Source organism: Oryctolagus cuniculus, chromosome 4, assembly GCF_051225735.1.
Source record: "Oryctolagus cuniculus isolate XC-2025 breed Fujian yellow rabbit chromosome 4, ASM5122573v1, whole genome shotgun sequence".
In the NCBI taxonomy this organism is placed as follows: domain Eukaryota; kingdom Metazoa; phylum Chordata; class Mammalia; order Lagomorpha; family Leporidae; genus Oryctolagus; species Oryctolagus cuniculus.
Window position 1 is genome coordinate 169,054,261 of NC_142870.1, and position 25,404 is coordinate 169,079,664.

A 25,404-nucleotide genomic window follows, 5' to 3' on the forward strand; every position below is an offset into this window, starting at 1 on the left:
CTCAAACGTGTATTCTAACTTTCCAGCTAGAGGGTCGGTGGGCGGACAGGGAACGAGTTCTTTCTTTGCTAGCCTGCCCCAGCTGCAAGGGAGGCCCACAGCCAGCATCCCACTAAGGCGCTCGACAAGCCCACAGAGCCAGCTCGCAACTACGGAGGGAGCGCTCGGCCCTGCACCAGGCTTCCGGAACACACAACTACAAACACACGAACACTGCATTAAGTGGATTTATTTATAAAGATGATTATAAAATTTGATGTTAAGAGAGATACAAAAGGCCCACAGGATTTAAATCGACTATACAAAAATGATTGGCTATAAACAATGTAAAAATACACTTCCCAGTCCCCAGACAGAATGTTAAGTACAGTAATTATAAAATTTTTGTACTGAAAGTGCATTATCTCCCCTATAATTTTAAGAACCATTTAAACATTTTATATGTATAAAATATAACATTAAATTTACTATATCTGTTAATAAAAATTATTTTAAATTTGAGTTTATTGAGGTTGCCCTTTTCTGTACATAAGTCGTTTCTGGTCCCGAGTTCTCCTTGAACTTATTTATCACAATAGGCATTTTATAACTATTTCCTTCTGAAGTAGAGCAGAGAGGCTGACTCTCCTGGTCCCCATAACATACAATGGGAAAGGCTCTAAGGGTGACCAAAAGCACCAGCGAACCGTCTTTCTGAAGGACAAGGGTTAGTAAGCGGCCATCCAAGAGGCCACTTCTGCACCGATGGAACAGACGAGGTAAAGCTCCGAGCAGGCAGAGCCGAGCGCAGTGCCAGCCCCTCTGCTGTGAGGGCAGCTGGCCAGGGCCGTCCGGCTCGGCCACGCCCAGTGTGTGGGTGCTAACCCTGAGGTAGCCCAGGGCACTTGCCGTGAAGCCAGATGGGTCTAGGTGACATCTAAGACGGCAATGGTACAGTTTTGTGTCAGATTCCACAACTGTTATCTTTGAACCAATCCTTACTCCTGGACCTCCGACCCAGCTACTTCTTGTCTTGGAAGACATGCTCCTGACGCACAGTGCCCATGATTGGTTGCATCATCTCCCAGGGAGGAGCGATGACGTCACTAACCCAGCATCCGACCTCTGACAGACGGACAAGGTACTGAGACTGGGAGACGGAGCAGGAGCCACACCTGGCCGCCCCGACCAGTTCCGGAGCACCGTGTCAGCCGCCACCACACCACTAAAACCCACCTAACAACACACAGAAGGCAGAGGGGAAATTCAAAAGGATGAGGTCATCAGACTACCACAGGAAACATGATTCTGCAGCTTCCGAGAGAAAACCAGCCTGGGAGACTTCCACCGAAGTATTTCCCGACCTGATGTGCGGCTCAGGGCCTTAACGCTGGAGAGCAGGGAGAAACTCCAGGAGGAGGACAAGAAAGGTCTGGTCCGTGCACGCCCGGGCAGGCAGCTTCCGCCAGGCCTCTGGACGGCTGCTCTCACACAGCCTCCAGCAGCGACTTCTCCCCTTTGTCAGAACAGGCTGCCAAGTCTCTTGGGAACGGTTGACCAGCTTCTTAGACCGTCAACGCCACTGTTCTGGGCAGTGTTCTCTGGGTGTTCATTTTCTTCCAGAAAGAAACAAGAGCAATGCCTATGCGGAAAAGGGACCCTAGAGCTCTTGCTACCCACTGCTGGTAAGAAAAGGAGCCCAAGACTCCAGGCCACTGACAACAACAGAGAAACCCAGACGCCGGCCTCTGCCAGAGGGGGCCGCAGCACAGAAACCATTCTGCGAAGGACGCAGAACAGGGAGCGTCTCCTAGAGATGAAGTCCACGGCTGGGGTTTCTAAAGACTGGCTCAAAGAAAACAATCAACAGGATCCAGGGAGCTGCGTTAACTCAAGTAGAAGTAATCAAATATCAACAGGGCAATGGACCATTTCTAATCCAGTATGAACGCATCTCTCGTTAGTAAGTGGTCAAAGCTTATTCTGGTCATCGCTTTCACCACACTGGACAAAAAGTCTTTCTTATCTTTGGTCCTCTGTTGTAGCATCAGTTTCCTCACTTTTTCTTTGTGTTATAGCAATATCTTTTTTTTTTTTTTTTTTTTTTTTTTTTTTTGGCATGGCATCAACAACCAAAGAGCAGTAGAAATGAGGCTGCTGGCTTTGCTTCCGTACATGTGGAAGACCAACATCTCCCACACGTCTTGTATTAGGCTACCCGGAGGTCTCAGAAGGCTTAGTAATGATTATCCTGAAGTGTTACAATATAATCTCAAGGCTAAGAGAGAGGCAGTAGAATTCAGCATTACGGGAGGAAAAACCCTTGACCAACATTTAAAACACTGATCTCTTAAATACACAAGTTTCCATCACAGATCATCTAATCATAAAAACTAGTAGCAAAGCAAATTAAGAAATGAAACCGATTCTAAATGGATAATACAATCACGCTGTCCATACAGCCGTATAGCGTAATTTGGAAGCTAAGCTTAGGAAGAGACATTCTGCAACGGAACAATCATCACGTTTCATCCGTTGAGCTACGTGAATTAGAAACACCGGCCCTTCCTTCCTCTCCCCACAATCCCCATTTGACACAGGTTTTGCTGGTTATTCAAACAGAACAAAAACACAAGTGAAAACCTCTGGCCCAAGGTGTGGTGAGTGCCTAACAGTCCAGTGTGATACACCGTCTCCCGCCCTGCCCCTTGATGGCCAACAGAAATGGTGTGTGGTCCACACAGTCACACGGATCTTACACGGCACCCGCCAGGGCCAGGCCTCACGCAGGGCTGCCTTCGGCGTCCGTGCTCCCGAGTCTTCAAGCATTAAGCGGCTCCGTGAGGGTTTCTGCCCGCGCGGTGTTCTCGGGCTTTCTAAGCTGGGACTCCTGTCGTTTTTCATAGAGCATAGCGAAGAAGTCAAACAGGAACATGAAACTTGCCATAAATCCAAACACCTGAGGAAGGGTAAAGGGCACGGGTTACACGGGGAATTCTGGAACAGCAGAACCCTGCACTGGTTCTGACGGTATTTCATAGAACAAGATCCATCGATTTTATCTTATACATACTAACCTCTGGTGGTAAACACACATACACACACACACACAATTTTAAAGTCAGCAAAAAGTGGAAAGAAGTTACAAATGAAAAATATCTAGAATACTGGCTATTAGTCAAAATTCCACAAAATACAATGTCCTGTTTCATGGGTATATGTGGGGGTATCAATCTATGAAACTAAGGTTAGTAGATGGAAAATACAATCCTATAAAAGATGCAAAATAGGGACCGCCATGGCTGTACAGCAGGTTAAGCCGCCACCTGCGATGCCAGCAACCCATTTGGGAGGGCAGTTCGAGTCCCGACTACTCCACTTCCAATCTAGCTCCCTGCTAACATGTCTGGGAAAGCAGAAGAAGATGTCCCAAGTACATGGGCCCCTGCCATCCATGTGGGAGACCCCGATGGAGTTCCAGGCTCCTGGCTCTGGCCTGGCCCAGCTCCAGCTGTCGTGGCCATTTGGGGAGTGAACCAGTGGATGGAAGATCTCCCCGTCTTTACTCCCTCTCTGTAATTCTTTCAGATAAATAATCTTTTAAAAATTAAAATGACACAAAAGTCTAGCAAATGAGTCAAGATTACTAGCAATGGATCAATTCATCCACAGGTGGGATAAGGGAAGTACGGGAAGAGGCGACTCAGCCTGGGTGAAAGGGGAGAAGCTATTAATATCAAAGCGAACTTCCATTCTGAAAATACCATTAAACAACCTATGACGCATGTTCCAGTTAACTGTCACCCTGCAGTGACACAACGACACGACGCCACCACCCACTTCCTCTTCCTCCAACCACTTCCTCACTGTGTCTTCTAACACGGACACTCAGAGAATTCTGCCAAGAGACAGAGGACGGTGCTCCTGGTAGCTTCCTCACCAGCAGAACCCGGAAGGCCACGGGGGCCAAAAACGCTCTGTGAAAAGAGCAGGTGACGGCCAACATCTTCCAAGTCTCACTCACCACTTTTCCATGTTTTATTTATTGATTTGAGAGGCAGAGAGAGAGAGAGTATGTGTATGTGTGTATGTGTGTGTGTGTGTGTGTGTGTGTGCGTGTGCGTGCATGCGCTATTGCTGGTTCACTCCCCAAATGCTGGGCCAGTCCAGAACTCAACCCAAGTTCCTGCCACACAACTACTGGAGCCGCTACCGCCACCTCCCAGGTCTGCGTCAGCAGGAAGCCGGAAGCGGGAGCCAGAGCTGATGCTGAACTCCCCTGCGGGTGTCTGAACCGGAGTCAACCGCCAGACCAAGCTCTCACGGCCACCCGCTCCGTGCGCCTCTCTGCCTTCTGTCACAGGCTGCTGTCTCGGCCCTTCCTCTCCCGAGCCCTCTGCCTTACAGAACACGCATCCTGCCTCATTCCACCACACTGCAACTGAGCGCCACGCTCACTAATTCACCTGGGTGGCCCCAACACACTCAACCTCCACTGAATTATCGACTGCCCCCCAAGCCTTCCTCCCCTTCGGAGTCTTTATCTGGCCGAATGGCATCTGTCCCCTTGTTTGTGAGGCAGACTTCCCGAGCTCTGCCCACACAGACTGGGTGTCACTGTGTTCGCGACGCCATCTCCGACCTCGGTGAAGTCCACCTGACACGGGCCCCCCCTGTCTAACCCAGAGAAGTGTGCCAGATCTTTGCTCCATGCTTCCCAGCTTCTTAAGTGACTCCCTCACTGAAGTCTATAAAACTTCTCATAACTCAAATACTTCTAAGAGGTAATACCCAGCATATTATAAACACTTATTGAAGCTACCAGACGCTATTAAATATACCCAGTGAAATCTAAGCATGGTCATACCTGAATAAAAGTCATAAATAAGCTCTCCTTTAGTAGTTACTAGGAATGTTATGCCATGTTCCTCCCCACCCCCCTCCAGAACCCAATTCTCCTCAACTCCTTTTCCTTCCGCTGCTGAATTTACAGTAATATATTTTTATACTCGGAAGTATTTTACTGACTACCTTGTCACACTCCTCTGCAACAAAAGTATACAGACTGGAATTACCACAAGGCCTTACTTAAGATGGTTCTTGTGTCTTCCACTGCTTCCTGTACCCAGGGGTAAATAGTGTTTATTGTTAGAATATGTCCAGGTTCAGCACTGTTATTTCTAGGCTTTCTAAGAAACTGTGGTCACATGAACAGGTAGCCACAGTTCGGCCATGCAACTCTGAACTCCTCCGAGTTGTTCCACTGTAAGAAGTGGTTTTAATGCTCCATTAGCTGACGACTCTGCTCCTTACAGCTCCAGTTTTATTAAGAAAAAGCACCAACTGGAAACCACGGACTTGCGTGAGGATTTTCACACTTCATTGAGGTTCACAATATTTGCACCATTCCAGGCCCACGATCTTTGATTTATAATTCTGAAATCTAAAAAAGCTATAAAAACTCCAAGTTTTGGGGGCCGGCACTGTGGTGTAGTGGGCTAAGCCTCTGTCTGTGGTGCCGGCATCCCATATGGGCACCGGTTCGAGACCCGGCTGCTCCACTTTGGATCTACCTCTCTGCTATGGCCTGGGAAACCCATGGAAGATTCTCCAAGTGCTTGGGCCCCTGCACCCATGTTGGGGACCCGGAGGAAGCCGTTGCGGCCATCTGAGGGGTGAACCAGCGATGGAAGATCTCCTTCTCTCTCCATGTAACTGTGCCTCTTAAATAAATAACTAAATCTTTAAAAAAAAAAAAAAAAACCACAAATTTTCATGGTTCACTTGGCTCAAAATTGACTCAAACTAAGACTATTCATAGCTTTTATTTATCCTTTTCACCATAAATATTCATGCTTTGCTTCAGAAATATTAACATTAAACTCCAGGGTGCTGCCCCAGGACCTCTGAAGGTGTTACATAATATACTATACGCAAAGTACGTATCTTCCCCAAACTCACAATACCTGGAAATCTGAAAAAACAAAACAATCTGACTCCAAGGATTTCACATGGAACTGGATTTTTTTTCTCCATTTTCTTTGAAAGGCAGAGAGACAGAGACAGAGTCACGGGTCTCCCGTCTGCTGATTCACTCTTCCGCAACAGCCAAGGCTGGCCAAGTCGCAGCCAGGAACCCACCCAGTGGGACCTCGCCCAGGTCTCCCAGCGCGGGGGGCAGAGACCCAGTGACTCAGGCCATCGCCTGCTACCTTCCAGGGCACACATTAGCTGGAAGCTGGAGCCAGAACCGAAACCCAGGCTCTCAGGGGATGCTGGTGTCCCAAGAAGGAGCCTGACTGCTGTGCCAGCACCTGTCACCCAAACACTCGACTTTTATTTTCAATTTCCCCGCTGTTGTGCTCAGGGGAGTTTTGCTTGTTTACAATGCACCTCACTGACATCTGGGACAGGCAAGCATTTTTTTTTTTTCTTGTGGAGGAGTGGTGCTGACTACAAAACGGAATGTGGAGAAGAACTGGCTTGATTCCTCCACCGGAGATTAGCTCTCTGACATCTTAGTTTTAAGAAAGATGAAGTACAGGAGTAAAGAAGCTGGACGCTGGTTTCCTCACAGCTGTGCCTGAGCGGTACTCCCTGGAGAGACCGGATCAACTTCCAAAGTCAGGAACAACCCACTGAAGGGCACTGAGAGGCTCAGCCTCAGCGGCTCCATTTAACACCGTTTACTTTGACCTCCACAGCCCCCTTAACAGGCCGGCCTCTGAGCCATGTCTCCTGCCTCCTCTGCTGGACACCATCTGCCACGCAGGTGTGCTTCTGTTAAACTGAAAAGTGGGGAAGTCTAAGACGATACAGTCAGCTTTACCACTTCCACGACCAGTGACAAATTCACACATGAAGTCGGCAGATTTGTGTTATCAAAACTCAAAGTCTAGACAGGGTCTAGGTTGTAAAAAGCTATCAGTTACTTGCTTTTAGGTTCTCTATTCAAAAGACCACTAAAAAACAAGATAAAAGACAATCTACTCTCAAATGTTGTATCATGTCATATGTTATATCATTTTACAATTCCTTATTTCAAAAGATACAAAAATAAAAAAGTTAAAAATACAAGGTACTTACAATTGCTGCATATTCAGCTGAGGTCCTGTCATGCGTAGAAACAAAAATGATGGATGCCAACAAAAACACACATCCTGTTCCCAAGGTAATATAGAAGTCCTGTGTAGGGACAGAAGGAACACAGCGCGGTTAGAGTCATGGCGACACACACTTTAACTGTGCAAGCCTTCAACGACTGACTTTTATCTTGATACAAAACAAATGTACAAAATCCAATCTAACTCTGCAATAAACCTAGAATTCATACCCTATAAACAAACGTCATCCATCCACAGTTTCGACTGGGCAGAGTCAGGGTATGCAACGCCCTTTTAACAAAAACCTTCCTTAAAGGGCCATGGGGGTGGGGTGTCCTCCTTTTTCTGGGACATCACAGTGTTCAAAGCCAAAGGACCTAACAGTTCCATTCTACTTCAACCAAGATCGCATTCTCCTTTTCTTCCCAAGCCGCCTGTGTCGGGGTGCGGAGAGTGCGTCAGCACTTTGAAAGCACTGTGGAAGAGACAGAAGCCCAAGAATCGTCCGCCAATAACTAAAGAAAGAGTATGTTGCCAACAGTGTGTTTCTTACACACTTAAGCTTTCTGCAGGAACATAGGCCTCCCGTTGCTCCAGGTGGGTAATCCAGAGTGAGCCTGCACAATGAGCTCACCTAGCACACAGGGGCTTCCCCGGCTCGTCCTAACGGTCACAGCGCAGACACGACCACGAGGCGCTTCCTGGGGGGCCCGCTGCTCCCTGACGCTGTAGCTCACGGGCTCTCAGCGCGCGCTGTGCCTCCCAGTGCTCCCTGTGCCTCCCAGTGCTCCCTAACACTGTGCCTCCCGGTGCTCCCTGACCCTGTAGCTCACGGGCTCTCAGCGCGCTGTGCCTCCCAGTGCTCCCTGACGCTGTAGCTCACGGGCTCTCAGCACACGTGTGCCTCCCGGTGCTCCCCGACGCTGTAGCTCACGGGCTCTCAGCGCGCTGTGCCTCCCAGTGCTCCCTGACGCTGTAGCTTACGGGCTCTCAGCACACGTGTGCCTCCCGGTGCTCCCCGACGCTGTAGCTCACGGGCTCTCAGCACACGTGTGCCTCCCGGTGCTCCCCGACGCTGTAGCTCACGGGCTCTCAGCACGCGCTGTGCCTGACACACTGACTCGGAATGACAGGCTTGCACAACGACAGCCACTCCAAAGGGGCTTAAGCTTAACACTGTATGAGTTTTCCAAAATGCAACTTACACTGACACGCGCTTAACATTTGTAAAAGTTAAGAAGTTTGGGGCCAGCACCGCGGTGTAGCAGGTAAAGCCACCACCTGTAGTGCCGGCATCCCATGTGGGCGCTGGTTCATGTCCCGGCTGCTCCACTTCTGATCCAGCTCCCTGCTGTGGCCTGGGAAAGCAGTGGAAGATGGCCCAAGTGCTTGGGGCCCTGCACCAGTGTGGGGACCCAGAGGAAGCTCCTGGCTTTGGATCGGTGCAGTTCCAGCCTTCGCAGCCAATTGGGGAGTGAGCCAGCAGATGGAAGACCTCTCTCTCTCTCTTTCTGTCTCTCTCTCTCTCTCACTTTCTGCCTCTCCTTCCCTCTGTGTAACTCTTTCAAATAAATAAATAAATCTTAAAAAAAAAAAAAGGCTAAGAAGTTTTCTCTTCACTTTTGAGAGCTGATTTCCTGCAGTACTTCCTCCATGAATCCCTCTGAGTGCTATTCCATATCTGTGACACACAGAATGCTATTCACTAATATTTGCTGTGCATTCAATGAGACACATAAGCGAGACAATCATTTTGGGACAGAGCGCAGTGCTCACTGAACGCGAGTTCTGCAGTCAGACCGAGCTCATGGACCACCACTCCTGATCTCCGCCAAACAGACCACATGAGTTTCCGAACACAGCTGCACCCCCTACTAACCACGCGACTTTGAAACAACGACTTTACCTCTCTGTGCCTCTGTTCTGCAAAGAGGGGATGACCACAGCACCCTCTTCACAAGGTAGCTATAAAGACCAGCGTTCGGCCACGGAGGGCACTCGATCGTTGCAGGCACACAGTGTAGTGCCGTCACGGCCGACTACAGGCATTCTTAACAACGTGATCCACGACAGCGGGAAAGAGAAGAGACCCCCTCTCCAGAAAGATCGCTCCTCCCCGGACACTGACACCACTGCACACGCCAAACAGCAAACTTCTCTCACGTGAAAAATACTTGAAGCTGCAGCACAGGCATATGCATACAGCGAAAGGGCCGACATCCCATGTGGGTGCCGGTTCATGTCCCGGCTGCTCCACTTCTGAAAGGTGCCCTGTAAACCACGGTGAACGTGAAAATCTTCCAACGGGAGGTAGAAAGCAGGTTCCCGTCCTATGACTACAAGTACTCACCCGTGAGTACAAACACAAACGCCAAAGAAATAGAGCATAACAATAAAACAGTTTTTCATATAAAAATGACTGCCTTTTATTTTTCCAGTATTTTTAAACCAGCATTTATTCTAAAATAACTCTCTAAATGCTCAAGCCTGGGAGCAAGCTTTGTTAAAAAAAAAAAAAAAAAAAAAAAAAAAAAAAAAAACAACTTAAGAAGATGTATTGATTTGAAAGGCGCAGCGACAGAGAGGTCTCCCATCCACAGGTCCACTCTCCAAATGACTGCGACAGCCAGGGCTGGGCCGTGTTGCCGCCGCGCCAGGAACGCCCTCCTGATCTCCCTCTGGGGTGGCAGGGGTCCAAGCGCTCTGGCCAGCCGCCGTTCCCTTCCCAAGCACATTCCCGTGCGATCGGCTGGATCAGAGTGGAGCACCCAGGGCTGCAGCAGGCACCGCGATATGGGGCCTGGCTCCCCAGTGCGGGCCTAACTTGCGGCAGCTCGGCCAGGCCCCAGGGGGTGGAAGCTGACTCCACTTGGGGCACCACCTCCCACGTCAGAGTGCCCGGCTCCAGCCCGCTCCCTGCTACTGTGCGCCCTGTGAGCAGCTCGCGATGGCTCAGCGACCTGGGTCTCGGCCACCCGCCACAGGACACAGAGTTCCAGGCTCCTGGCTTCAGCCTGGCCCCGTTCTCACAGCTGTGGACATCTCAGGGCTGAAGCACTAGATGGAAGGTCTCTCTTTCAAATAACTAATACATAAAATAATAAATACTCAAGGGGCTGGCACTGTGACGTAGCGGGTAAAGCCAGTGCCTGCAGTGCCGGCATCCCACGTGGGTGCCAGATCGAGTCCCGGCTGCTCCACTTCTGATCCAGCTCTCTGCTGTGGCCTGGGAAAGCAGCAGAAGATGGCCCGAGTGCTTGGGCCCTGCACCCACGTGGGAGACCTGGAAGAAGCTCCTGGCTTTGGACTGGCCCAGCTCTGGCCATTGTAGCCATCCGGGGAGTGAACCAGCAGATGGAAGACCTCTCTCTCTCTCTCTCTCTGCCTCTGCCTCTCTCTAATTCTGCCTTTCAAATAAATAAATAAATCTTTTAAAAATAATAATAATAATAAATACTCAAGTTTAATGTAATGCATGTTTTATATTTTGTTTAGGTTAGAACATATTAAACTGAATATGATATTTTTGTCAAAAAATCAATGTGCTTTAAGCACTACAGATGAATCATTAAAGTCAAAGTTAATTATTTCTGAAAATATTTTTATGGATAGTGATAGTGTTTTGCTATTCACATAAATAAAGAAAAATCGATTTTAACCTTTAATGTTTAATATATAAACATTAAACAAACTACAATTCCACCAGTTCAGACACAGGACAGCGTCTTCTGTACAAATCTCCAGCATACTTATCTGTAAAATGGAAGAATTTTCAAAGACCACAAAGCGTAATTAAACTTAAAGGTGCTTCCTGTATCCTCTTTATTATTTTTTAAACATTTATTTGAAAGTCAGATTTACACAGAGAAATAAATATAGAGAAAGAAATTTTCCATCCACTGGGTCACTCCCCAAATGGCCACAATGGCCAGGGCTGGGCCTGGCTGAAGCCGGGAGTCTGGATCTCCCACAGGGGTGCAGGGGCCCAAACACTTGGACCATCTTCCACTGCTTTCGCGGGCGCGTTATCAGAGAGCTGGATGGGAAGTGGAGCCGGCAGGTCCAGTATCAGTGCCCATGTGGGCTGCCGCTGTCACGTGGGCGGCTTTACCCACTATGCCACGACACTGGCCCCCGCATCCTTTCTGCTGCTGGGCATTGGCTGTGCGATTCTGTCCAGCATGCATGGGAGACTACAGAATGGGAGTGCTTCCCTGAGTTCAAATCTCGGTTTATTTTCTTTTTTAAAAAATTTATTTATCTGAAAGGTAGAAACACATAAAGAGATCACCTGTCCACTGGCTCACTCCCCAAGTGCCCACAACAGCTGGGATGGATCAGGCAGAAGCCAGGAGCTGGGAACTCAGTCCAGGTCCTCCAAGTGGTGCCATGAACCCTACCTAAGCCACCACCTGCTACTTCCTAGGATGACCATTAGCAGGAGGCTGGAACTGGCGGCAGAGCTGGGACTTGAACCTGGGCCCCTGATGCGGGATGTGAAGGTCCCACGTGACATGCCTAACCGCCACACCAAACACCCACCCAAACCCCAGCTTACTTCCCCTGGACTGTGCTGCCTTTGGGCAAGCTGCTAAACGATCCAGACCTAAGTGTCTGCAACAGGAAACGAAGCAGAAGGTAGGATTCTACACCACTGCCTGGGAGGTGCCTGGCACAGGGATCCACCCACCGCAGGCGAGAACTGGCCTTGCCCCGAACCGCACGCAGGCGCTCAAACACCTGACGGCTTTGTGAATTTACATTCTACTTGTTTTTCAAAGTTATCTTCTAACTGTTTGACATCAACTGTTTATTTTTTTAATCCTTCAATTTAAAAATATTTTTAAAGGTAATAGATTCCTATAGCACACAACTCGAGAGGTACGGGGACGGCCTTGGGGCACAGCAGGTTACGTCTCCACGTGGGATGTGCGCGTCCCCTATCAGCGCTGGCTATGCTGTGCTTCCGATGCGGCTTCCGGCTGATGCGCCCAAGAGGCAGACGACGGCCCAGTTGGCTGGACCCTGGCCACCCCTGTGGGAGACCCAGATGGAGTTCCTGGCTCCTGGCTCTGGCCCGGCCCGGACCTCTGGGCAGGAAGACTGAGTGGGGAGCTGAAATGGTGGACAGTGTCTTTGCATGTTGCTAACAAAGTTTTCCTCTGTGAACGATAAAACTGCACACGACTACAAAGCAGCTACGCTCTTAACGGAGGGCGAGGCCTTGGTCGCGCTTACCGATGACTTGACTTTGAGGGCATCGACTCTGTCGTACACGGGCGTGCAGTACACAATCAGCAGCAGGAGACTCAGGAGAAAGGCGCAGCAGCTCACAAACTCGAAGAAGTAAAGTCCTCCGCACAAGGTGCACTGCGATACCACTTCCTCACAGACGAAGGCCAGCAGAGACAGCACCTGCAAGGGCGAACGGCTCCTTCAGGGTCTGCACAAAGTCCACGCTGCACAGAGCACCACTGGGTCCCGCGAGCATTCAGAGTGGGCACAACAGGTACAGATCAGCGCTTGCAGTCTGCCTGCCCTGAAGGAGACAGTCAACAACAGACCAATCTAGACAGCACAGGCTCGCCCAGGCAGCCACTCACCTCGGGCTCGGCGAAGGCTCCCCTGACAGCGCGCCGAGACCGGAGCGCAGCAGTCAGCTTTGTGGCGAAGGGGAGGGAGGGCCCCCACCGCGGAGCAGCACACACAAAGACCAGAGGAGAGAAAGCATGGCGCTGCCCCACCCCGGCACACATGCACACGCACACACACACGTCCCACCATACCCACGAAAGCCAGACACATACACACACACACACCACCACACCCAGCTGAGCCATGAAAGCCATACACACACACACACACACACCCAGCTGCGCCATGAAAGCAGACAGACAGACACACACACACACACCCCACCATACCCAGCTGCGCCATGAAAGCCACACACACACACACACACACACACACACCACCACACCCAGCTGAGCCATGAAAGCAGACACACACACACACACGCAGACACACACACACACACACACACACACCCCACCACCCCCAGCTGAGCCATGAAAGCGGACAAGTGAATCCGACCACATGGCAGAGCGCAGGTGGGACGAGGCGGCACAACACACTTCACACGAGAGAGATGAGCAGAGCCAGATTTACCGTCCTCACGACCAGTTTAAGGAGTCTGGATTCTAACGGCTCTAAAACGAGGACTCGCACGATCCGGTTTGTGCTTCTAGCAGTTCTCGCTGGCTACAGGGAGAGGGCCTGGAGGTAGCAAACCTTGGGCAGACACCCATCCTCCCCAGCTGCGTTCCTTACTGAATCCCACAGTCAACGCATATTTTAGTAACAGATCTCCCAGCCTTCCCGGAGCACTCAAGTTAGCTTCCACAGGGACAATTTTTTTTTTTTTTTTTTTTTGACAGGCAGAGTGGACAGTGAGAGAGAGAGACAGAGAGAAAGGTCTTCCTTTTGCCGTTGGTTCACCCTCCAATGGCCGCCGCGGCCTGCGGCCAGCACACCGTGCCGATCTGATGGCAGGAGCCAGGTGCTTATCCTGGTCTCCCATGCGGGTGCAGGGCCCAAGCACTTGGGCCATCCTCCACTGCACTCCCTGGCCACAGCAGAGAGCTGGCCTGGAAGAGGGGCAACCGGGATAGAATCCAGTGCCCCGACCGGGACTAGAACCCGGCGTGCCGGCGCCGCAAGGCGGAGGATTAGCCTAGTGAGCCACGGCGCCAGCCACACAGGAACAATTCTGACACTCGTCTATGTAATATCTCATTAAATGGCTGACCACAGATTAGCAGAGACTGGTGGGGGACAACACGACTCAGCTGGTGACAGAAGGACCCTGCAGGAGGGCAGAAGGGGCACTGCTGGTCACGCGGCTTATTGAGGGCAGGTGTGGCACAGGGGGACTGGCACGGTGGAGAGAGGGCGGTTAGCTCCAGGAGCCCCAGTTCACACGGCAATTCAATGACCTGCAGGTGCATCGGAACGGCACTCCCGCTGTGGGGCAGTGCACGGCGCTGCAGGAAAGCAGGGGTTTGGTTTGGTTTTGGTTTTGGTTTCAAAGACTGATTTTATTTATTTGAAAGGCAGAGCTACAGAGAGCAAGAGAGGGAGAGACAGAGGTGAGACGCCTGCACTGCAGGCAGCGGCTGCACCCGATGCCACAGCACCGCCTCAGAGTTAACTGTTGGCCTTTTTCTTTTTCAGAGGTAGGACAGCAAAGAGAGAATGAACTCTGCCTTCAGTGTGCCAGGACCAAGGGGCACGGTGGAAGAGTTAGATGGAAATACGGCTAGCAGGCGAATGACTCACGGATCTGGAGCCAGGCAAGCAGTCTGAGATGCAAACGGGTATCGGAGGCAGCTGAGGGAGGGACTAAGCTCACCCAGAATGAGCACGCTGGCCCTGGGCAGAACTCCAAGGAGATGCCAAGACTGAAGGGGACTGCAGAGGGCAGACATCAGCCAAGAACCAGGAGCAGCAGCCCAAGGGGTAGCAGAAAACAAAGAAGCGTTTCCACAAAAACAGAGTGACCCTGGGCGTTAGACGTCGCCTAGGGGCAGAGCAGGAACAACGCTGAGCTAGGAGAAGCCTGCTGGTGCCGTCAGTCAGCAGGACAATCCCTGTCGACCTCAGCGGGGAGCTGAAGGACACTACCCGGTACCGGGGTGTCAGGAAGTCAGGCGCAGGCCCGGCAGTCGCAAGTGTGGCTGGCAAGCAGCTGCCGCTCGGGCTGGTAGTGGGTGAGGTCCAGGGGAAGGGAACCTCGAGAGAGAACCGAGCGTGCTTCAGAGCGCAAGCAGAAACGGGGGGGGGGGGGGGGGGCGCGGGAGGGTCAGAGACAGGCGGGGGAGAGGCGGGGGAGAATGGTCACCTGGGCAGCTCCTGTGGGTTTTGTGGCCACTGAAGGAGTTGCTTCTGAGAGCCAAAGCCATCAGAATCAATGACAGGTGGCCCAAGTGGAAGGCTGAAGGGAGACGCCACCTGCGCCAGGTGGGCCGGCGGAAGCGGCCACACTCCGGCCCCAGGACTGTGCCGAAATCTACAGACACACTCCGTCCGGAGCCCACGATAAACACCTCATTCTACAAAACACTGTCATTCGGAAGCAGTCAGCGAGACAGCCGCTCGGGGGAGCGGTTCAGCAGTTTCTTAAAAAGGGAGCACGCACCTACCATGTGACCCAACAGCTACACCCCTGGGCACGCACCCCAGAGAAACGAAACTTACGCTTATGCAAAAACCAGTGAATCAGCCTTCTCCACAATTTTATCCATTGTAGCCCCAAACTAGAGACAAGCCAGAGCGCTCCGGCGGTTAAAGAAGCCGTGGCACACCCACACAAGCACTGCTGGACACACTGGACACACACCTTGATCTAGAGGAACCTTCACACCAGTATGCAAAGTGAGAAGTCATCTAATCGCAAAAGGTCATCCGCGACTTGATGGAGAACAAACTCGCGCTGCAGGCAGAGAGAGGAGGCGTGGCTATAAACGGGGAGGAGTTAAGGAAGTCTAGCAATGAAGGAACAACTCAGTATGCTAATTACGGTGCCGACCACAGTAAGTTATCCTTGTGATAAAACTGCACACACACACACACACACACGTGAACACACACACATACAGGGGACCCCCCTATACATTTCTTTGCAACTTCCTATGAATCTATTATTTCAAAATAAAAGGTTAAAAGGTCACATCTAAATTGGTATCTAAGCCTCTAATGGATTCCCTACAAAATTCACATATCTCAGAAGAATGTCTAAGGATGAACTAGACTCCATCCCTCTGATGTTCCCTAAGACAGCCCAGCACCCAAACAGCTGCCCTCAGGCAGATGCTAAGTGAGGCCTTCCCATTTTATACTCCTGCAGACTATAAACGACAGAGACTAACCCCAAAGGTCACTGTGCAATGGTACTTCCTTAATCTAGACTGAAAACTACAAGAGCACTTCCTCAGCCCTATTTCTTTTATTTTCTAAAAAAGTTTTTGTATTTACTTGAGAGGCTCAGACACAGACAGACAGACGGACAGACAGACAGAGACAGGGAAAGCTCCTCTCTGCTTGTTGACTCCCCAGATGCCTTGCGCCATCAGTGCTCCCTTCCCGGGTCTGCAGGGGAGGAGACTGGAGCCAGGAGCAAAGCCAGGCACTGGGATACGGGACGCAGGCATCTTCACCAGCTACACGCCAGCTCTCACGATGAGTTTTTACACGATTATAGTAACATACGAAATAGCTAACATCCCACTTGCTTTTTATTGCCTACATATTAAACCTTCTCCAACTTTTAAGAATTTCTCTGAAAAATTTGCAAAAATATGCCTCAGGTGTACAAAAGCCAATCAACTGTGAGAAGAAACCAGCCTGCAACTCCAACTGGGGTTTGAGAACAGTTGCTCTTGGACTATTATTACAAAAACGGACTATTGGGAATACCATCTGCGCAGGCTGCTTGTCTGTTCTGGTAAGAATCGGGCAGGAGGCAGCTGGCCCAGGAGCAGTCGTGTCACCGTGACAAGTCCTGTCCCACGTGTACTGACAGGAGGCATCCTCCTGACCTTCAGTCTCAGAGCAATACTGTTAGGTAGGAAGTCAGTTATGAGCTTATGTGTGTGTGACATAAAGGCCTAAAGAGAAGCCGTCTATGTCCAGCATATGCTGCGTCTCAGAGTCGTCCTGACACTGTTTCAGGGGGAGCCCGGCCTTCACATCCTGCCCTGCCCCCTTCTACCTGATAACCTGCCAGGTGGGGGTCCCCGCCCCTTCTGCCTGACAAATCTTCCACAATCTCCCAGGTGCAGCCCAGTATCTGCATCTCAAACACCCTGCTCCGGATCCCCATTCTCTAGGGACACACACACACACACACACACACACACACACTCTGCCTCCCTGCTGAGCCGCCCGCCTGGCCTGCCAGGTGTACTCTCTCCACTCAACCATGTAAGCTCGCTCCTTCCCACCGTCCGAGCGGCTGGGCTCTCTCTCAGGTCCTGTCTGGAGAGGTGCCCATCCGTCCTTGCGGATGTCTCTACCCTAATAAACTTTGCTACTTTTCACTTTCCACCACTCTGTCTCACGCCTGAATTCTTTCTTGTGCAAAGACAAGAACCCTCCATTCTCCGGTAAGAGTTCAGGTCCCGGCTACGCCTCTTCCAATCCAGCTCTCTGCTATGGCTCCTGGCTTCGGATCGGCACAACTCCGGCCTTAGAAGCCATCTGGGGAGTGAACCAGCGGATGAAGACCTCTCTCTCTAACTCTTTCAAATAAATAAAATAAATCTTTAAAAAAAAATGATACACTAACAAGACCAATGCACAAGAAACAATAATATATTTTATATCTAATTAAGTATTCATTATATGTAAGTTTTGATCACTCAGAAAAATGTTCAGAGTAGATGGAGAAGGATGAATGAAAACACAGGCTCAAACCAAGGCTGGGAGACACGCAGTACCTGGACGGGCAGAAGGCGTTCCAAGTGGGAGATGAACAAGAACAGACGCTTGACGGCAAGAATGTGCCTGGTAAGCCCCACAGGGACCAGAACGTCCTAACTGACCAGACTGGAGGAGGAAACCGGCCAAGGAGCTGGGTGTGGTCGGGTGAGGACCCTGTAAAGGATCCAGACCAGGCCCCGGGGAAGCCTGCCTGGCTCAGCAGGTTAGAAGAAGGGAGGAGAGCTCCCTGGGTGGGGCGCAAAGGAATTGTTTAGTTCAAGAGTAGGAGGGCAAAGCAACCAGCACAGGACAAACAAGTCACAGTGTGAAAACAAAAAAAAAAGGGAGGAGGAGGAGGAAGAGGCGCGGCCTGGGGTGTGAGGGTGAGGAGGGAGGGTGAGGCTTGTGTTCATCATTTTTCAGTCAATTTGCTTTGGGAAGCAGACACTTTTTCTTTTCTATTACAAAAGAAAACAGGGTGAACGTTGAGGGCAGGAAGACTTTTGAGAAGGGCGTGGTCTACTGGTCCACTTCCCACTGTGCCAACACGCGTCTGAGGCCGCGTCCCTGAGAACGCCCCAGATCCTTGGGAGGCAGGGCCCTCCGTGACCCAGTTACTCTACAGAGGCTCCACCCGGGGAAAGGTGTCCGCCCCTCACATCAGCGCGCTGGGAACCAGAGCACGGGAACACCCGCGCAAGCCAGCCCACATTAAACATCGCAGTCAAGGACAGAGCACACACGCCGCATCAGGAAAACACGCTAATGGTGAACACGACCCACAGCGAAGAGGCTCAAGTCTTACTTTTTGGAAACAGTTAAGTTCTCAATAACACGAAGTCAGCGCACTAAATACTGTTCACTGAATCCTACCCCAAGTACCCAATTACTGTATTCCCGCTGTAACTCCTCCTCACGACAAACAGATCTTACCCCAACGTGGTCGAGGGACCTACTGAGCTTTTCGAGTTGGGAGGGGGGGCCTGGACGAGCCGTCTCCCACCACCACACTTACAGAGGGAATGACGCTTCGAACAGGCCGAGCTCCAAGTCCGCCAGCACAGAGGAAAACCAAGCTCCTCTGGCTTCCACTCTGGATTCGTCCTCCAGTGAAGTGTTTTTCGTTTTATGATTAGGTACGTTTCTGTAGGTTTTCCCTGTAGGATTGGGCTCTGAAGTTACAGCCCTAGCTTTGCACATTTCCCTTTTTGCCACTAAATCATAAATTAAAGACAATTTGCTGCAGTCGATACATTTAGGAAAATCTCAGTGACTCAAAGATGGTCCTACTCACAGCTCCGATATTCAAACATTCAGGTAAGGACTATCCTGTATCCCCACTTCAGTTTCATCGTCCCTAAAACATCAAGTCTTCCTTCATATTAAGTCTTTGGACTAAATACTGGTTCTCCATCATTTATCCTTAAGTCTACTACTTAAAATATTTTTATAAAAAGAACTTTTTAGGGGCCAGCGCTGCTGTGGCGTCATGGGTAAAGTCACCACCTGCAGTGCTGGCATCCCATGGGGCACCGGTTCAAGTTCAAGTTCTGGCTGCTCCTCTTCCAATCCAGCTCTCTGCTGTGGCCTGGGAAAGCAGAAGATGGCCCAAGTCCTTGGGCCCCTGTATGTGTCTGAGAGACCCAGAAGTCATCCTGGTTCCTGGCTTCAGATCAGCGCGGCTCCGGCCGCTGCGGCCATCTGGGGAGTGAACCAGTGGATGGAAGATGTCTCTGTCTCTGTCTCTCTTTCTCAGCCTCTCTATAATTCTGCCTTTCAAATAAAATAAATAAAAAATCTTAAAAAATAAAAAAATGTAGAAAAAGAACTCTTTAATGTTTGCCATTATCTATAAAGCTCCATCCACAAAACTTCGTGACTTTATAAATTAATAAACTCGCTATTACAAACCTTGTAGTAATAAGTAACACTCAAATTTAAAAACCTGGGGGCTGGTGTCACGGCGCAGCAGCTAAAGCTGCCACCTATGACACCAGCATCCCATAGCGGTGGCTGCTCCACTTCTGACCCAGCTCCCTGCTAACGGCCCAGGTGCCTGGGCCTCACATGGAAGACCCGGATGGAGCTCCTGGCACCTCGCTTTGGCCTGGCCCAGCCCTAGCCATTGTGGCCATCTGGGGAGTGAGCCAGTGGATGGAAGATCTCTCTCTCTCCCTTTCTCTCTGTAACTCTGATTCTGAAATAAATAAAAAAAAAAAAAGGCTAATTTTTTTTTTTTTAATCTGACAGTCTGAAGAAATAAGAATGCCTCCCGGCCTTGCCTTAGGCAAATATTGACTATCACAAGGGTTCAAAGATAACATTTGCTAACACTGTGGATCTTCCCCAGGGTAAAAATCAGCAGGCAGTTTATCAGGTAGAAATGTTCACATTCAAGTAACGAGAACACGAATGTGAGGAGGAGGAGCCTTACTCAGAATTTAATAAACTGCGATCGCTGGTGAATTCTCCAACACGCGGTGACTGCTGTCCCGGTGCTGCGCAGCCATCGGACACGAGGGGGGGCGCAGAGAGAATCACCCACAGTCAGGTCAGCACCCGCGGGTGAGCAAGCAATCAGGGCGCCAATGTCAGCTCTCCTTTTAAAATACACAAACCAAAAACAAACAAACAAAAAAAAAACACCCTCGCAAAACAAAGCATGAACATAAGGAAAAAATCCAGCGATAGAATAAACGACACGACTAATGACGTACATGCAGGCCGCAGTAAGCCCTGACCCTGGCCTCTCAGTAGTGTCTCCTCAGCTCTGGAACGGGAGCTGGCAGACGGCGGCGCCGAGCTTGGGGGGGGGGGGGGGGCGCATCTGGCTAACTTCCGGCCGAATGGAGAGAAGACGCAGCTCCGGACTCCGGGAGTGAGAAGCCAGGCTCTGCCGTCTCTAACCCCTGCCCTGAGTGCTCAGCTCTCCACAGCAGGTCCAAGCAGCCTTGGCGATCTGTCCACCCAACCTCTGCAGGCTCAGTGCACCGTGCCTGTTTGTTAAATTTTAGAACAGGCGTCCCTCCCCTCCTGAATCTTTCGGAATCGAAAAAGATTTGCGAATCCTGGGGCCAGCGCTGTGGCGCAGTGGGTTAATGCCCTGGCCTGAAGTGCCAGCATCCCTTATGGACGCTGGTTCGAGACACGGCTGTTCCACTTCCGATCCAGCTCTCTGCTATGGCCTGGGAAAGCAGTGGAAGATGGACCAAGTCCTTGGGCCCCTGCACCAGCGTGGGAGACCCAGAGGAAGCTCCTGACTCCTGGCTTCGGACCGGCGCAGCTCTGGCCGTTGCGGCCAATTGGAGAGTGAGCCATTGGATGGAAGACCTCTCTGCCTCTCCTCTCTCTGTGTAACTCTTTCAAATAAATAAATCTTTTTTTTTAAAAAGACTTATGAGTCCAGAATAATGCACAGATGTCCAACATCTGGAATAACACTGCAGGGCTGGAGGGTCCCTCGTTAAAATGCTGTACCCGCCCCCCCCCCCCATGAGGGCATTCTCCATGAAGCTGTCTCCTTAGTGCAGCTCTGCAACGTGTTGTTTTTTTTTCCAATAAATCACCAAAAGTAAACAACCTGAAGGCAGAGGAGACCTTGTCCACCGCCCCGGCTGCATGACAGCTGTTCCCGACTTCATACAGAACTTCCTTGGGGCCTTCCAGGTAACGTCGTAACATCTTGTTATTGTGAAGACGTATCACGTGGACAAAACGGAAGCAGAAAGGCAACCATCAAAGTGAAAGGCGATAATGAAAAAACACTTTTTCAACTCCGTATCGGCACGCGGTAACGTGGTAAGTTCTCCATTAATAAATGAGTTTCACACAGTTTTTATTCTTTCCCATCCCCCTTAAGGACAACGGAGAACAAACAACTTTGTCAAAGCAAATTCACCTGCTGCTGCACCTCCAAATAAAGAGCCCACGAAGGGCCGGCGCCGTGGCTCACTTGGTTAATCCTCCGCCTGCAGCGCCAGCATCCCATATGGGTGCCGGGTTCTAGTCCCGGTTGCTCCTCTTCCAGGCCAGCTCTCTGCTGTGGCCCGGGGAAGGCAGTGGAGGATGGCCCAAGTGCTTGGGCCCTGCACCCGCATGGGAGACCAGGAAGAAGCACCTGGCTCCTGGCTTCGGATGGGCACAGCGCTGGCCGTAGCGGCTATTTGGGGGATGAACCAACGGAAAGAAGACCTTTCTCTCTGTCACTTCTGATTAGAGAGGAAAATGGGAGACCTAGATGATGTGTTTTGCACAGTGAGAATGCTTCAGATGAGAGTTGGCTTCTGGTACAGAGAGCTGGACTATCCGTGTAGAAACAGTAGGGCATACGGCAGTGGGGCGTACGTACAGCTCCCGTGTGACAGTGCAGGGTACACAGCTCCTGTGTGACAACCGCGTGGCAGCTGAGAGGAGGAAGAGCACCAGGAAGACTTCCAGACGAAGGCAGAGCAGAGGAGCCCCCCCCCCCCACGGGGGTGTGCCTCCCGCAGGTGTGTGCCTCCCCAGGTGTGAGGCTGCGGGGCACGCACGCTCTCCCTCTCCCGGGGGCCTTCTCCCCAGGCCTGAAGATGCGGGCGGGGAAGGCGGTGCCCCTTCCAGGCTGCTGTTGTCCTATCCAATCCAACCAGGCCAGCTGAGTTCTAAGAATTTCGGTTCTGCTCCTCTACCTGGGAAGAACTTGAGCTCTTTCCAAGGAAACCGGTGAGCTATTTTTATTCGGGAGGATTTTAAAAAAAAAAGAAAAGAAAAACCCACCCCCCTACCCCCCCCCAGAAAAACATCCTAAGCTCTGATTATTCCGGGCTGAAAACGCCGCTCCCCACTGGCTGAAACTGCACAGGAAACCCACGCGAGTGCCAAGCCGAAGTGTGCTTACATCTCAGAGACGCGAAAACACTCGCTCCACGGAACGGAAAGAGGGAAAGAGCCGCGCTCCGCGTCCCCGTTTTTGCGCCTGCACACGCGCACACACTCGCGCGCACACACGCACCTGCACACACTCGCGCGCGCGCACACACTGTCCACCGCGCACCCGTCGAGGGCTCACCAGGAAGGGACAGGACCAAGCCGTGCGTGGTCCACCCGGGCTGAGCTCCGTGGGCCGCGCGAGGAAGACCACGAGAGCCACGGGAGAGAAGCGCAGGCCTACGCAGTCCGCACAGAGCCCCCGGCCTGGGACCTCGCCAGGAGGGGGCCGAGGCGCCCGCTCCTGCCCCCACGGGCCCGGCGTCCCCGGCCCAGGCGCCCGCTCCTGCCCCCACGGGCTCGGCGGCCCCGGCCCAGGCGCCCGCTCCTGCCCCCACGGGCTCGGCGGCCCCGGCCCAGGCGCCCGCTCCTGCCCCCACGGGCTCGCAGCCCGGCCCAGGCGCCCGCTCCTGCCCCCACGGGCTCGCAGCCCGGCCCAGGCGCCCGCCCCTGCCCCCTCGGGCTCGGCATCCCCGGCCCAGGCGCCCGCTCCTGCCCCCACGGGCTCGGCGGCCCGGCCCAGGCGCCCGCTCCTGCCCCCACGGGCTCGGCGTCCCCGGCCCAAGGAGCCCGCTCCTGCCCCCACGGGCTCGCAGCCCGGCCCAGGCGCCCGCTCCTGCCCCCACGGGCTCGGCATCCCCGGCCCAGGCGCCCGCTCCTGCCCCCACGGGCTCGGCATCCCCGGCCCAGGCGCCCGCTCCTGCCCCCACGGGCTCGGCGTCCCCGGCCCAGGCGCCCGCTCCTGCCCCCACGGGCTCGGCATCCCCGGCCCAGGCGCCCGCTCCTGCCCCCACGGGCTCGGCATCCCCGGCCCAGGCGCCCGCTCCTGCCCCCACGGGCTCGGCATCCCCGGCCCAGGCGCCCGCTCCTGCCCCCACGGGCCCGGCGTCCCCGGCCCAGGCGCCCGCTCCTGCCCCCACGGGCTCGGCGTCCCCGGCCCAGGCGCCCGCTCCTGCCCCCACGGGCTCGGCGTCCCCGGCCCAGGCGCCCGCTCCTGCCCCCACGGGCTCGCAGCCCGGCCCAGGCGCCCGCTCCTGCCCCCACGGGCTCGGCATCCCCGGCCCAGGCGCCCGCTCCTGCCCCCACGGGCTCGCAGCCCGGCCCAGGCGCCCGCTCCTGCCCCCACGGGCTCGCAGCCCGGCCCAGGCGCCCGCTCCTGCCCCCACGGGCTCGGCGGCCCGGCCCAGGCGCCCGCTCCTGCCCCCACGGGCTCGGCGGCCCCGGCCCAGGCGCCCGCTCCTGCCCCCACGGGCCCGGCGTCCCCGGCCCAGGCGCCCGCTCCTGCCCCCACGGGCTCGGCGGCCCGGCCCAGCTGCGCTCCGACGCGGGAGGAAGCCGCCCGCGGCCGCCGACTCACCAGCTGCAAGCCCTTGAGGGCGCGCCGATGCCACTGGAGCCGGCCCAGGAAGCAGTAGGCGGCCAGGCCGCTGCGGGGGCCCCGGGCAGGGCCCGGGTCCTCCTCCGTGGTGGGGCTGTACACCGCTCCGTTCTCCATCGCCCAGGACCCCCGCCGTGGCAGCCACAGCCAGCGCGTCTCTAACTCCGCCGCTGCTGGGGCCGTCACTGCTCCGGCCTCCTGCCCCGCTTCCGGCCGCCTCACACGCCACGCCCTCCGCCCTCGCCACGCCCCAGTCACGCCCCCAGCCACGCCCCTCCGCCCTCGCCGGGCTTCCGTCCGCCCCGCCCCCTCCAGCCCCAGTCCTTGCGCTGTCTTCACCCCCACCTTCCTGTTTGTTTAAGGTTAGCTCTTGGAATTCTGGCTTTCACCCAAGAGCTGGGAGACTTTGACCTATCACCTCCCCGCATCTCCCACCTTCCAAATATTCATTCATTCCTGCAGTTTTTTGCAAGGAGCCCTGATCCAGGTGCTGGGGTGTAACCACGTATACACCAACCAAAGTAGCAAAGCCCTAGGTGTTCCTTCCAAGAGAACAGACAATGAACAGCAGGCGCAAGTGGTAACGATTTCAGGACTGATAAGCGACAAGAAATTACAGACCTTTCAACGGGTGTTTCCACTTCGCTGTGGTGTGAAACCAGTACACAAAATCGTACTTTGACGTTTTATCGTCTTAATATATGAGATAGACAACACTGTATTATAAAATAGGCTTTGTGGGCCGGTGCCGCAGGCAGAGGATTAGCCTAGTGAGCCGCGGCGCCGGCACACCGGGTTCTAGTCCCGGTCGGGGCGCCGGATTCTGTCCCGGTTGCCCCTCTTCCAGGCCAGCTCTCTGCTGTGGCCCAGGAGTGCAGTGGAGGATGGCCCAAGTGCTTGCACCAGGAGAAGCACCTGGCTCCTGCCTTCGGATCAGCCACGGCGGCCATTGGAGGGTGAACCAACGGCAAAGGAAGACCTTTCTTTCTGTCTCTCTCTTTCACTGTCCACTCTGTCAAAAAAAAAAAAATAGGCTTTGTGGGGTTCACGCTGTGGCGCAGCAGGTTAAAGCCTTGGCCTGAAGTGCCGCATCCCCACATGGACGCAGGTTCTAGTCCCGGCTGCTCCACTTCCCATCCAGCTCTCTGCTGTGGCCCGAGAAAGCAATGGAAGATGGCCCAGGTCCTTGGGCCCCTGCACCCATGTGGGAGACCCGGAAGAAGCTCCTGGCTTCAGATCAGCACAGCTCCAGCCTTTGCAGCCATCTGGGGAGTGAACCAGCAGATGGAAGACCTCTCTCTCTCTGTCTCCCTCTCTCTCTCTCTGCCTCTCCTCTCTCTGTGTAACTCTGACTTTCAAATAAATAAATATACATCTTTTAAAAATAAATAAATAAATAAAATAGGCTTTGTGTGAAATATTTTGCTCAGCTGTGAGCTCACCTAAGTGAGCAGGTTAAAGGTAGGCCAGGATGTTATGTCTGGTAGATTAGGTGCACTG

General features: G+C 53.0%; 1 protein-coding gene across 2 annotated transcripts; it reads right to left on the minus strand.

The window, feature by feature from the left end:
• Positions 1 to 213: 213 nt before the first annotated feature.
• On the minus strand, positions 214 to 24,091 carry CMTM6 (CKLF like MARVEL transmembrane domain containing 6). Of its 2 annotated transcripts, XM_002716248.6 has the most exons (4): positions 23,884 to 24,091; positions 12,321 to 12,497; positions 7,066 to 7,164; positions 214 to 2,938 (listed from the first exon to the last, which is right to left on the minus strand). In XM_002716248.6, the coding sequence occupies exons 1-4, from the start codon at positions 24,019 to 24,021 to the stop codon at positions 2,801 to 2,803; spliced, it is 552 nt and encodes a 183-aa protein (XP_002716294.1). In that variant the 5' UTR covers positions 24,022 to 24,091; the 3' UTR covers positions 214 to 2,800. The 2 variants fall into 2 exon arrangements, with proteins under 2 accessions (XP_002716294.1, XP_089187369.1); XM_089331243.1 differs by lacking the exon at positions 12,321 to 12,497.
• Between the last annotated feature and the right edge of the window lie 1,313 nt (positions 24,092 to 25,404).